Source organism: Hirsutella rhossiliensis (assembly GCF_020360975.1).
Source record: "Hirsutella rhossiliensis strain HR02 chromosome Unknown scaffold00006, whole genome shotgun sequence".
NCBI lineage: Eukaryota > Fungi > Ascomycota > Sordariomycetes > Hypocreales > Ophiocordycipitaceae > Hirsutella > Hirsutella rhossiliensis.
The window spans coordinates 2,214,013-2,229,450 of NW_025408672.1; the positions used below are offsets into that span (position 1 = coordinate 2,214,013).

Consider the following 15,438-nt stretch of genomic DNA (forward strand, 5'->3'; position numbering starts at 1 on the left):
TATAAGAGTCTTTAACTATTATAGGTTATAGGCTTAGGCTATAGCCTAAGCTATATAGTTATATATAGAGGGCCGGATCCTATATATATATATATAGGCTAGCCGCGTATAAGAGAGCTCTATATAGCTTATTAATATTATCCTATATATAGTACCTATATATATACCTCTACTTACTTTATAATATATACTACGTTAAAGTAAATAATTATAAATAAAGAACGCTCTTATATCTAAGAGGCGGCCCGCTAAAAGTTAAGGTAGCGGCTTCTTTATCTTAGCTAAAAATAGCTAGGTAAGCTAAACGTTAAACTTACTTACTAAGCGGTTAACCTCCTTACTAAGTAATACTAGCTTACCTTAGCCGCGATACCCTTAAAGCCTAGGTAAGAGTAGGAGTTATAGCTGCTACTATATTATATAGGTTAATTTATATAATAGTAAGGGCTTCCTTATATATATATAATCTTCTAATGCCTTTAAGCTAACGTTCCGCTTATAAAGTACGATATTTACCCTTAGTAGTAGCTTAAGAAGCCTTTAGTAAAGAAGCCCCCCCTTTTATATATAAATTACGCTAATCCTTACTATTAGGATCTTAATAAGCTACTTCTTTAAATCTAAGACCCTATTATCGTTTAAAGCCTCTATAGCCGACCTCGCGTTGCTAAGAATACTAGCCTACCTATGCCTTAAGACCTAAGGCTATATCGAGACGAAGACGACGATGCCGCGCAGCTAGCTTCGTAGCCGGCCTTATAGTTAGTTAGAGGCACGTAGAGACGGCTGCCGCGGTCTAGTTAGGCAAGCACCCGCCGCCTTAATGCCAGCGTACGCCGCACGCGCATATAAGCCGAGATCGATAAAGGAGGCAGTTAGGGCTCTACCCGGCCGTTATTAGGAAGATCGCGAGCGCGCGCAAATATACGGGGAAGGGGATCTCGAGGGAGACGGGGCAGAGGTGCAAGGGCTACGCCGGCCTCGTCGGTAGAGGAGGTCATCCCAGCTACGCAGCCCACGCCCACGTAGCCTAGGCCGGACTATTAGCCGGGCCGTAATATGCGACGTAATATGCGCATATCTCGCGATAATCGCTAAGATACGTTATTTAAACGAATTAAGCTACCCTAGGCTTATAGGTATATATAATCTTTACGCTAGCGCGGCTCCCTCCTTTGCCACGTTGGTGTAGCTAAATTGGGTGGCGGGGCCTAGGCGGGCGGAGTACGCGCAGAAAAAGTAGATCGTCTATGCAAATAGAGACTTTTGTCTATGCAAATAGTAATACTCCTGCATGATAAGGTACTTGTGTTTACTCGTTCCCCTCGATCAGGGAGGCGGGGTAATTAGCCTGGACCTTACGTAGGTACCTCGGACAGTGGAAGGAATTAAATTGCACCTAAATCCGGCATGATAATAATACCCAGTTCCGTCGAGTGACTTTGAGTCTGTCTAGCCCGAACCGGCTACCTGTTTTCATCCGTTTGGCTGCACCACTTTTTCGTAGGCTGACGTCTGCCACTCCTGACCGTGTGACAAACATCTGGGCGTCGCTTCTCAGTTCACCATCTTCATATTCGGTCCTTCGTCGTTCGCTCTATCTTTGTCTTGTCCATCTTATCTTTCTAAGCCAGCCTTACCATATCTTATCCAGGATGACAGCTCGACAGGACTCTGATGATCTTGCGTGGGACCGGAGCGATGAGCTCTGGGAGGAGGCAATTAAGCAAGTTCGATCATCCTCAGCGTGTCGCAAAATCGAATCTTTTGCCGAGAAGATATTCGCAAAACCCGCAACCTTAGTCACTCCATTAATCATTGGCGGCTTTAATGTGCTCTACCCTATACGTATTAAAGGTCTTTCCGCCAATGTTCTTATTCGCTTGCCCTGCCCTAACCAGGCGGTGTTTCCTGAAGAGAAAACGCTTGCGGAAGCTGCGACCGCTGCATGCATCAGCCAACGCACTCATATCCCGATTCCAGATCACTTCAACCACGGCATTGATCCCGACATTGGGCCGTTCATGATTATTCAAGACCTCGGGTCCCGACGAGTCATGGGCCAAGTTCTAGAAGCTTCTCGCGAGGATCCTAACGAGACGCCCGTCTTGGAACCCAACATCTCTGAAAGCAAGCTCAAGCGCCTATACGTTGAAATGGCACGGTGTATGCTACAGCTTGTACAAACTGCTTTTCCACGCATCGGAAGCCTCGTCGAGACAAGCAACGGATTATACCACGTGATGGAACGGCCTCTCACTCTTAACATGAGCAACATGGTTCAGCTTTCCAATATTCCAAAATCGATCTTTCCGCCTAAGGGCACCACATATCAGACCGCTGGTGAGTGGTACACGATATTGGCTGAAATGCAAATCGCAACTCTCCTCTTCCAGCATAACGATATAGTATCGTCGGAAGATGACTGCAGGACTAAATATGTCGCTCGCCAACTATTTCGCAGATTAGCCAAGCAAGGCCGACTATCGAGTTTTGGATTTGCTGAGGATAAATGGTCAGCCCGCTGCAAGTACGCTCGCGCAACATTGCCGGCGCCAGCCAGTTCGGGCTCTTTCCGTCTATGGTCCGATGATTTTAGGCCGGCCAATATTCTCGTCGATGAGAACGACCGTATTCTTGGGGCTATCGATTGGGAATATGCATACGTCGGGCCAACACAATTTGTCCTTGACCCGCCTTGGTGGTTACTACTTGATGTGCCAGAGATGTGGGACGATGGCATTGACAACTGGACCAGTGTCTACGAAAGACGGCTTCAGACCTGGCTCTCAGCCATAGAAGAGGCAGAGCAAGATATAAACCCCGGCTCTTTAATGCTCGCGGCGTACATGCGAGAGAGCTGGGTGACGGGCCGCTTCTGGCTCAACTATGCTGCTAGAAAGAGCTGGGCTTTTGATACCGTCTACTGGAAGTACTTGGACGAGAGGTTCTTTGGTGAGCGGGAAGTTATCCCTATGGAACAACTGTGGAAGACGAGGGTGCAGCTTTTGAACAGAGAGGAGCTAGCAGCGATGGAGCCGCTGGTGCAAATGAAGATGGAGGAATCAAAAAAACGAGTTTTGATTGACTGGGACGCTGCGGAGGCGAGAAAGCGACTATCTTCCTTTCTGTTTAACTAATGTTACCGTACCGCACCAACCTAGCTTCAGTCACCCTAACCTATCAAACCTATGACCTTAAATACCGACGAGTCACGAGACTGGGAAGCGATTGCAGATGTCCCAGGCTGTCGGCAGGCACAGTCATCGGCGTGCCGCAGCGAAGAGAGATTACATGGAAGACAGGATGGATTGCATTGATGATGAGGACGTGCCAGCACGATAGCGTCATAAAGCTGCGGCCCCGGCTCGTAGGCGGCGCGATCAGGGTGAGAATCTTTGGCAGCCCCCGAGACCCCAACCACGCCGTGCCCGCAGTCAAAAGAGCAACGGCGACATCATCTCGTCTTCAAATAGTGAAGCAGCCAGCCTAGCAAGCTACTAGGAATGACCCCTTTCCGATGCGGTGCTTAAGTGCGTCCGAGACAATGGCACGGCAACGTTTCAGCTACAGTTTACATGGGCCACCTCGTGTAAGGCACACGCTCCCCAACACAAACCAACAAAAATTCCGAAGGTTGACGGTCGCGCACTTGCGATTCCAGAGGAGAGAGCTATGGGAGGAAGCTTAAAAGAGCCAAGACAACGCGGCATTGATGACGACGCCAACATCTACCAGATGGAATGCTTACTGGCTCGGTGGGGGAAGCGCACTTTCTTCCTTCCATGGTCTGACGGTACCACAGGGTGGGAGCCAAAGAGGAATATGTTGGACAAGCAGATGCTTCACAAATTTGCGCCTCTGTTAACCAGCAAGCAGGTTTGGCTAACTGGCAATCAAAAAGTGGGTCAGTGTGGCTGGTCAAGGCGCAGCGCCGATACCGCAGATTTATGTGTGCATATTCCCCGCGCCTACGTAGCAGGCTCTTTAACGTATATATCGTAAGTAAAGCTATTTATAGTCGTCGGATTGAGCGAGCCCTGCCCGCCCTGGCAGCGGTCTGGCCACGCTGTGAGGTGCGTGTCTCTATGCGAGTTCGTCCCTATATAAATCTTAACGTGCCTCTTCTTCCTCTTAGATGTCTGCCTCTATCTTATCCCACTGCCTTGCCATGCGCTCCCACTCGGCCGGCTCGAACGATTCGTGCTCTGCATCTTGCGACGAGAGCTCTTACGAGGGCTCTCGTGAGGGCATCGCGACGATAATTTCCCCTTATATAAGGTCGATTAGCTAGTATTATAACCCGTTAGGCTTATCGTTAGAGAAAGGCGTATGTATAGCTCGTTGGTATGCTCGTGGCATCGCTATGCCGGGCTCGTAGAGATCGCCGTGCTATTAAAGGTATCGTAAGCCTCGTATAGAGGCTATCTCGCCCGTGGCGTTAGCGTTGATTGTCGGCGGCGCTATTAACGGCGGCGGCCTTATAGCTTTAGCACGTTCGAGGCTTTCTACGATAGAGTATTGCTATTTGTACACATATATCTCTATTTATATATGCGCCCTATTTTTAAGATACGTACTAACGCTAGCCCGCCCCGGCTATTTATACCGCGCCCGTATAGCAAGTAGCGGTACCGCCTAAATGCCCGCGCCCGCGCCCGCTTATATATATATACTATATATAAGGCAAGAAAGGCTATATAACGTATGCCTCTTAATTCGCTTAAATAACGTATTTCCGGGCCTTAAGCTCGAAGTTAAAATAATCGGCCCGTTAATTAATCCGGCCCCTTTAGCGCTTACGGCTATATAGGCGGCGGCGGCGGCGGTCGCCCCTACTTAATAGCCTCCTACTTAACGAGCCCTCTAACGCCTAATAAAGCCGGCGGCCCTAACGAAGCCGAAGGCGCGCTCCTCTTACCGCGTCCTTCTCTTAATCCTATTCCCCTTATATTTCCTCGGGCTAACGATCCTTATTATAACGCTACGTGAGAACGCGGGCTATAGCTAAGTTCGTCTATCTCGTCTTACCCTCGGTGCCTTCGAATACTCGCGTTAAGCCGCCTCGAGCTAGCCTAACTTAAATTAGGTAGCTATAATAACCTCGTCGCCGCTATAGCTACCTCGGCTAGCTATAATGCCTTCGCTATAAGGGAGCTTAGTATAGATAGCTTATTATTATATAGGCGGCTATATATAACCGTAATAACGTTAGGATCGCGGATTTATAATAATAGCTCCTTAAGGTCTTAATAGTAATAATTAGTAAAGAAATTACTAGAAAGGGGGGGGGGTCTTTACTAATAGCTTCTTAAGCTACTAGTATAAGAGAATATTATGCTTTTTAAGCGTTAACCTAGCTTTAAGGCGTTAAAGGATCGTATATATATAAGGCAGCTTAAATTAGTATTTAAATCGCCCGCTATAAGGCTATAACGGCTATAGCTCTTACGTTAGTAAGGGTATCGTAGCGAGGGTAAGCCTATATTACGTAGTAAGTAAGTTAACTACTTTATAGGTAATTTTAATACTAAGATCCCTAAGCTAAGTCTACTTAAGGAAATAACGCCTCTATTATATCTCTTACTAAGTAGCCTTCTATATATATATTATTTCTTTATTCTTAATTATCTATATAAGGGTATCGTAAAGATATAAGAGGTTAAAGGTGCCTATAACTAAATACGACTTTATATCCTTATAAGTAGTCTTAACTAAGCTATTTACCCGCTAACTAAGGTTATAATACTAGCTAATAAGGCAGCTTACCTATTACTTATACTATAGTATATATTCGTTTAAGATATAAGTTACGATATAGCCTTACTATATACTAAAGATCTTATTAAGCTTCTCTTATACCTTATAGAAATTCGCCTCTATCTTATACGTAAATAGCGCGCTTCTAAATAAGGAATATACCCTTATAGCTATATTTAACTTCGCTGTCTAAGTCGAGGTTTAAATTAGCCGCCGCGGCGGCGCTTTACTTAGCGGCGCCTTATTCGACGGCTTCTTAAGCGAGAATAGCTTTAACCTTTAAAGGGATCTCTATATTAATAGGGTTTTTAAGGCTATTAGGATTTACTTTATCTCTCTAGTATAACTAGATTTAAGCTTAAACGTTACTATTAATATAGAATATATAGAGTTATTATTATATAAAAAGGGAAATATAAAGAAGAGCTTTTTTTAAGGGTAGCTTCTTTATCTATAATAACTATATTAGGCTCTCGTATATTAATCGCCCTACGAAACTTACTAAGAGACTTATAAAGCTATTAATATCCCTCCTCTTTCTCTATATTAATAAGGCTAAAGGCAAAGTTTACTAAAGACTTTTAGTTAGTAATCCTAGTAACTTAAAAAAAGAAGAGCTTAAAGCGGTTCGTCTTATATATATTATTAATACCGAGAACCTTAGGGAAACGTTTCTATATCTTCTAATACTATAGGTAAGTCTATAATATACCTTAAATCTTATTTTTATTAGATAGGTCGAATTTAACGTAATAAGGAAGATCGCTAGCTTAAAGATACTATAAGAACGCTTATATTACTATTATACCTCTAAAAGCGGTAAAACGGATCTTTTAACGATCGTTATAGATATCTTAGATATAAAAGAATACTATAAAAGGCTCGGCCTTACGTAAAATAGTTAATATCTCTTAAGCTAGCAACGCTTTATATTAAGAGAGGTTCTACTTAAGAGCTTACTATATTATAGTCCGTCGGCGGTAAATATTATACGCTAAGGGATTAAGAGATAGCCTATAGTTATAGTAGCTCTTAGTAACTTAAAAAGTCTACTACTAAGCTCCTTCTTCCTTATTATATAAGGCTATTATAATAAGGCGGAAAGGGTAGTTAAGCTTCTAAGTAAATAGCTTATATAGCCCTATACTAATAAAAGCCCGCCGTAGGCTACGATCGTATATAAAGAGGACTTAGGTTATAAGGGAGATCCTATTAATATCTTACTTATATAAGCCTAACCGCTTAACGACGGCGGCACCGTTCTTATAAAGGAAGCCCTAGATAAAGTTATACGCCTTATTATAGGTTTCGAAGCTTAGAGATAGCGGTAAGGGCAGGATAGTATCTCCGCGTTCCTTATTAGTATATAAAGATTTATTATCGCCTTACGGTAGTATAGGTATATTAAAGAGGGAGAGAAGGGGGTCTATCGCGGCGGCGGCGATAGCTTTAAATTTAGTATATATATATAGAATATAGGTAGGATCTTATATATATATATAGTATATATATATAGGCGGGCGCGGGCATAGGCATTTAAGCGCTACCGCTACCTACTATATAAGCGCGGTATAAATAGGTAGGGCGGGCTAGCGTTAGTATATATCTTAAAAATAGGGCGTTTATATAAATAGAGAGATATATATATATAAATAGTAATACTCCTACGATATTATATACTAATAGGTCGCGCTTTATACTATATATTTTCTTAAGGTTAAGGGCGCTACTAGACCTGCCTTTACTATATATAACGAGCGGCTTATAGGGGGGTTTAACGATATCTCGTAGTAGCTATATATACTAAAAGGGGTTAAAGTTATTAAGCTAAAGCGATGCCTTCTCTTTAAGCTACTTAAAGAGAAGATACTAGTATAGTAGGCCTATACTAATAATAAAGGTATAAAGGTAATAGCTTAATAGCTATATAAGCTTCTTTATATATAGGTTTATTTAAATTATATAGTATTAATTAGCTATAAGCTTAAGCGCTGAAAAGGAGACTTTCTTATATATAGGTAGGTATAGGTCTTTAAGAGTAAAGGCTATAATCTTATATATATTATAATAATAGATAGCTTTAATTTTAAAGTCTTAATATACTTAGAAGGTATTAAATTTCTTAAAGATAGTAATAAGGTCCCTTATTAATAATTAAAGGAATCGCTTTATTATAGAATTTAAGCTCTTAATAACTAAGGTTATTATATACTTAAAGTAATAACTTTAATTAATAAAGTAAGTAATAAACCTTTCTTTCTAAGGCTTAAGCTAGGTTTATAAGGTATAACGTATAGTAGTAGGTAGGTGCCCTACTACCTTATATATATAGAGGCGTTAATTAAAGGTAAATATAGTATCTAAGCTAACCAGACCCCCTTAGTTTTAAAGAAATAATATAAAGCTTAGTATGCGTTTAATTTAGCCGCTTTATATATTTTTTATAGCTTTAAGGAAGTAAGCTTTATACTTAATAAGTATATTCTTACTAATATATTAGTAGTAAAGTAAATAAGTTATATTATTAAGCTCTTTAAAGCTTATAAGGGCGTTAATAAGGGCTAAATCGCGGTCTATAATAATAACCTATAATAGTTAAATTCCGTCTTTAGTAGCTACTATATATAAGGCTATAATAGCCGAATAATAATTAGCCTTAGCCTTACTAGGTAAGAAGACTAAAGCTATTAAGAAGGTCTTCTTTATATACGTTATACTATATATATTAAGGAGCGGTATATTAAAGCGATTAGTTTTATAAGTATACTTAAGCTACTAGATATTATAGAACTAAGAGAGTAGCTTAATACTACTTTTTAGAGTAATAAAGAGTAAGGAAAGTTAGCTTACTTAATTATACTTATCTTTAATAAAGAAGTTAAATTAATTAAGCTAATCTTAAAGGAATTATAGCGGCGTACGCCCTATAAGCTTAGTATCTCGATATTAAGCTATAGTATTATAGACTTACTAAAGTATAATACTTATAAGGTTAAGGTCTTTAAAAGAGTATACCCTAAGTTATACTATAATAATACCTAGCTATAAGCTATTATTATATACCTAGACGATATTAAAGGAGTATTTTATAATAACCTCCCCCTTATACTTATAAGGAACGGTGTTCCTACTATAAATAAAGCAGCTATAATATACTCTCCCGATTATATAAGCTAATAAGTAGTATATTAATTATAGATAAAATCCTATATTATAGAGTAAGAATCGCTCGTTATTTTATATATTATTATATATTAAACGGGTTGCCGGTTATTATATAATTAGGAATCGTAGAAATAGAGCTAGCTTAGAATACTAGCTAAGACCTCTTAAGAATACCGGCACGACTAACCTCCTTTAAACACGAATATTAGTAGAACTAAGATACTTCCTAATATACTCGAGGTATTACTAAATTCCTTAGTCTTAGGGCTATACGGCAGCCTAAATCTAGTCCTAAAAGGTTATTCCGTTTAGCTATAATTATCTATATAAGATAGTATGTCCGCTAGTAGATAGAGAGGGAATTATTAACTAAAAACACCTCTTCTATATACTAATATATTACTAATAAATTCTATTAAAAATCCTACCTTATACTCCTTCTTCCCCTCTATTATATAGTCTTATATAATTCCTCGATTTCCTAAAATTCCGCTTTTGCTTATATACCTTAAGAGGTTATAAGCCTAGCTTACTCCTTTTAAGCCGGGAAATTAACTTATACCTTTAAAATTCCTCGTCGAAATATTTAATTAAAATTCCTTTCGAAATTCCCCTCGACTTCTTTTACCTTTATACGCTCTTAAACTACCGTCTAGATTTCTCGATCCCTATAAACGAAATAATACCGAATTTATATAAAATAGGTAGATAGAAAGAATACGAATTTACTAGACTTAAGGGAAATTTAAATTATACCTTATAGACTATAAGGATAGAAACTATCCTTATAAAAGAAAAGCTAATTACTGCTCTAGAGTAAGTAAATTATATATAGACTATAGAGGCTTTATTTATAATATTCCTTTAAGTTAAAGATAGTCCTTTAATATATATTCGGTATCTAAAAAATACTAAAGAAGCGTAGGATGAGCTTAAAAAGCTATATAATCCGTCGAACCTTTTATCGAACTATCTGCCTTTTAAGCAGCTCTTTAATCTTAGTCCCTCGGACTCTAATTTAGAGAAATACCTTTATAAGGTAAAGGAAATTTATAAGGATTTAAAATCCTATAATATAGAAATTCTAGAAGTTATTCTTATAGTATAGATTCTTAATTGCCTTAATAAGGAATTTAGAAGCTATATTATAAATATTATATAGAGCCTTAAGTATAATTCTACGGCGTTTACCCTTAAATCCCTAATAGCTAGTCTTTTAGATAAAGCTAAAAGAATAGAGGATATAGATAAATCTTCGGAGAAAGCCTTCTTAATATAAAGGAAGCCTTAGAAATCCTATAGAAATTCTATAGATACTCCTTATTATAAGGAATATAAAATACTAAGGCATTTTATAGTAAATTGCTATAAATTATACCTAAATAAGGCTCCTACTTATTAGGTTTTAAATAAAGGAAAAAAGGACGATAGGACTTAAATTTCTAAGAAGAGAAAATCTTCTTTTTCTTTTCCTTCTTCTTTTAAGAAGAAATCCCCTTCTAGTAGTATTTCTACTACTAATAAAAGAAGGAAGGCTCGAATTATAAAGCTAGAGTCCGATTTAAACGATAGTAGTAAGGTCTTAAATATAGCTTTATAAGAAAATATAAACCTAGATATCGACCTTATAGACCTTTCTAGGGCTCCGACCCCTATATAAACGTCTAAGGATTTAGAGGTAATTTTAACCTATATAAATACCCTTATAGTAGAATCTAATAAAGACTCTCTTTTAGGACCTTTAAAAGCCTTAATTCCTAGAATAAAGGAATTAGTTTTAAAGGTAAGAGAAGGAGGATTTCCTAGTTATAAGAATAAAAGGATCTTTAATTTTATTTATAATACTAGAGCTACTAAGTATATAGTATCGAATAAGAATTTCCTTATTAATTATAAAGAAATTAAGTCTAAAGTTTACTAGGGAAAAGCTTCCTTTATATTAGTAAAAAGAAAGGGGGACTTAGTATTTAAGTTCTTATATAATCGTAAAAGGTATATCCTTAAAGACTACTTTTATATACCTAAATTAAGGGTAAATATACTATCCTAATCTTATTTTAATAATACCTATGCCTTAATAGGAGGAAATAAAGTCCTTTTATTAGATAATAAGGCTAAGGTCCTTACTAAAGGATTTCTTAGAAATAAATTATATTATATTCCTATAGAACCTTTATTAGAAAGCTAATTAATCCTTATTACGTCTTTAAAGGCAAAGGATATAGACTTTTATACTTAGTACTTACGCCTAGGGTATATAAATAGTAGGGCTATTTTAGAAATATAAAAAAGATATAATAAGGATATAAAAATGCCTTTAAAAGGGGAAAATAAAATAAGATAATACGAAATATATATTAAAGCTAAAGCAATAAATAAGGTTAATAAATAACCTTCGTATAAGTCTTATACCTATTTAGAAAAAATAGTATTAGATATTTAAGGGCTAATTAAAGTGCCTACTTATAATATATATTATTATTATATTTCTTTCCTATATATAGGAACCTAATATCTAGAAATATACCTTCTTCGAAAATAGGGGGAAGCTCTAGATAGGTTCCTAGAATTTAAAAATAAGGTAGAAAATAACCCTAAAAATACTAGGATTAGAGAAGCATTTTCTAATAATACTAAAGAATTTATATATAAAATAAAGCTTTATTATAAAAAAGAAGGAATTACCTTAAATTCTAGTCCTCTTAGGACGCCGGAATCTAATAGTAGAATAAAAAGAATAAATTATACTATATTAGAAAAAGTATAAGGTCTTTATTTACTACTAGGTTTCCTAAATATCTATAGGGAGAAGCTGTTTTAATAGCTACCTATTTATATAATAGATTACTATATTCTACGATAGGATTTAAAAGTCTTATAGAAAAGAGGGATAATATAATACTACCTTTTAAGACTATAAATAAAATTAAGACCCTCGGAAGCCTTATATATTATAAGAATAAAGACCTTAAAAGTAAGCTAGATAATAGAGCTTTTAAGGGAATAATAGTAAGCTATTTAGAAAATATATATAAAATCTAGGATTTTACTAAGAGAAAGATTACTATCTTTAAAGATATTACTATACTAGAAAATCAATTTATAAGAAATCTAAAAATTTCTAGTAGTAATAATACCTTTGATTTTAATTCTATTCTAAATAAAGATAAGCTAGAAAGCTATATCCCTATAGAGGAAGCTACTAAAGAACCTAGAGATAAAGGTCCCTTGCCCTTTATAGAAGAAGAGTCTCTAAATAACGATCCTATTCCTACTACTAGTAAAATAGTAGTAGAACTACCTAAGAAGCTAGAAGGGTTTAATTCTAACTATATTAAATACCCTAACGTTAATTTATTTCTAAACTATAATTTTATAGAGTTAATTCTAGCTAGTATAGAAAATTGGGATCTAAAAATTCTAAAGACCTATAAATAGGCAATAAATAGCCCTAAAGTAGTATTTTAGAAAGATAGTATAATTAAAGAAATTATCTAGCTAATTAAATATAAAACTTAAGAATTTTCCTACCTCTTTAAGGATAGGGAGGCTATAGGAGGCCGCTAGGTCTATACTATTAAGAAGGATAGTTAAAATAATATAATAAAATATAAAGCCCGTTTCGTAATATAGGGATTTAAGTAGATCTATAGCTTAGATTTCCTAGATACCTTCTTAACTATAGCTAGACCTAAATCTATTAGAATTCTACTTATTTTAGCTATTATCTATAAATTTAAAGCTTTATAAATAGATATAATAAATGCCTTTATATATACCGATATAGATAGTAAATTATATATCGATCTTCTTATAGGCTACGAAGAATATGCTCTTAAAGAATATTATTTAAAATATAGATTAGCTTATAGAGCTAAAGGAATTAAATTATCTAAATTCCTAGACCTATATAAAACCGGTTAAATTAAAGCAAAGCTAAAGAAAGCATTATATAGCTTAAAATAAAGTCCTATACTCTAGTATAATTATTTAAAAATTATACGAAATAAACTCGGATTTCTTCCTCTTTTAATAGATAAAGGAGTATTTATAAATAAGGACTATAGTATAGCCTTAGCAATTTATATCGACGACTTTCTTATAGTAAGGCCCTTTAAATCTATAATAAAAGAAAGATTATTTTAAGAATTATTTAAATTCCTAGATTTTACTATCTTAAGAGATATAAAAGACTTCTTAGGTCTAAATATTATAAAAAACCGGGAAAATAAAGAGCTATATATATCCTAAGAGAATTATACCTTAACTAAATTAAAGGAATTTAATAAAGAAGGTTTAGGAACTTTAAATTTACCCGCTATAGTAGGCCTTAAGCTTATAAAGGTAAAGGAATTACCTTCTAAGAAAGATATAATATAATTTTAGAAAGAAATAGGATCTCTATTATACTTAGCCTTATTTACTAGGCTAAATATCTTATATTCTATAATTTCCTATACTAGATTCGCGGCTAAGCTTAACTAGACGTATTTTAAGGCTTTAAATATAATTTAGAAATATTTAAATAAATTCGCTAGTATAAAGATTAAATATAATTATAATATCCCTTTTACCTATCTATATATAAAGGGTTTTACCGACTCTAGCTAGGCGTCGGATTTAATAGACGGAAAATCCTTTTCTAGTTACTATTTTTATATATATAATAATATAATAAGCTAAGCTTACTTTAAGTAAAAAGCTACTGCCCTTTCTACCTATAAAGTAAAGTATATTAGCCTTTAGGAGGTAAATAAAGAAGCTATTTATTTAAATATACTTTTTAAAAATATTACTAAGGATCTATCTATTAAGATTCTTAATACTATACCTCTTATTTTAATCGATAATACTACTACTACTAAATTAGTAGAAAATCCGGAATTTTATAAAAGGTCTAAGTATATAAAATTAGCCTATTACTATACTAGAACTAGTATAAGAGAAGGGGAAATTAAAGTTTTTTATATTAAATTAAAAGATAATATAGCTAATATTTTTTATAAAGAAATTAAGACCTAGATTACTCTATAAATTTAAAGACGGTCTATCCTTAATATAAGTTCCTAAGTAATTAAAAGGGGTTTTTAGATATTTCTTATTATTATAACTATAGTTAGTAGGCTATAAGAGAGCTAGCTACGTTTATATAATAAGGCGGCTTAGAATAATAGTTAGAACGAGAAGTTACTTAAGCTTAGCTTATCTAAAGTATATATAAGCTAAGTAAGCCTTATATAAATAGATTACTACTTTAGAGTATAGCTTTTAAGTAAGCTATAGTAAGCTATAAAGGGGATTACGGCTAAGACTATAATCTAAGGATAGTCTTTATAAGTATATATAGCTACTTACTTTTACTCCTTTAAATAAATAGCTTTCTAGCTTTTAATATAAATCTTTATTACGATTCTATCTTTAATTCTAATTACCTAGTTATAGTCTATAGTCTATAACCTCTAACTTATTACTAACGTAATATACTTATTATTACTTAGACCACGCCCTATTATATCTACTAATATAAACCCTTCGATAGGTTTATCTCTTAGGAATAATACTAGTTATTATACGTTAAAAGCTCTTATTTAGTATAATACTATATTACTCTAAGTAATATCGTAACTATTAATATACTTATATAGTAAGCTAGATTAACTAACTTTAGAGCTATTATATTACCTTAGGATATAATACGCGAGATTATTACCCTTTAATATAAGGTATAGTTACTTAGGAATAAAGGAGGTAACGGATAAGTTAAGGATATTAAAGAAGTAGTAAAACTAAAATAGCTAGGACTATTTAACGGTACTTATAATATACTTTAAGACTTTCTTACTTAACTTAAGGCCTACTATTAGTTTTACCCTACTAAACTCTTAGACCTAGTTAAAAAGGTACTCTATACAGGAAATTATTTATTTAAAATAGTACTTACTTAGTTTAGACCTATTATAAGGGGCTTTCTCGATAACTAACTAACGCGATAAGATAACGAGATAGATAAAGTCTTTACTAGTTTCTAAGGATTTAAAGAAGCTATTATAAAAGTATTTAAAATAACTAATAAGGAACGAAAAGCTAAATAAAAACTCTAAGAACTCTAATAAAGGATCTTAGTATTAGATTATACTATAAAGTTCTATTAAGTTACCTTAAAGCTTAATTAGGATAATAAACCCTTTATATTATAATTCTATAATAGGCTTAAAGAAGAAGTTAAGGATAACCTTTATAAGGAAAATCGACTTAATAACCTCCTAGACTATATTACTATAGTAGTACGAATTAATAATAGATAGTATACGCGACGCTAAGAAAAGAAATAAGGAAGAGGAAACTAAAACCCTTTTTATAAGAATAACTTTAACTAATATACTAACTATAAAAAAAGCGCGAAACTCTTATTACTTATACCTATATAACTAACCTAGGTAAGATAGATCTAAATATCATATAGAAAAGTAAAGGAAAGTATTTTAACTATAAGAAACTTAGATATTATTTTAA

At 34.8% G+C, this 15,438-nt stretch overlaps 1 protein-coding gene across 1 annotated transcript; it reads left to right on the forward strand.

Moving 5' to 3' along the window:
* Positions 1-2,057: 2,057 nt before the first annotated feature.
* HRG_06462 (phosphotransferase enzyme family domain-containing protein) lies at positions 2,058-3,345 on the forward strand (the record flags this gene model as incomplete). Its single annotated transcript, XM_044864933.1, has 4 exons — positions 2,058-2,164; positions 2,225-2,515; positions 2,564-2,955; positions 3,281-3,345. The coding sequence occupies 4 exons, from the start codon at positions 2,058-2,060 to the stop codon at positions 3,343-3,345; spliced, it is 855 nt and encodes a 284-aa protein (XP_044719873.1).
* Positions 3,346-15,438: the final 12,093 nt, after the last annotated feature.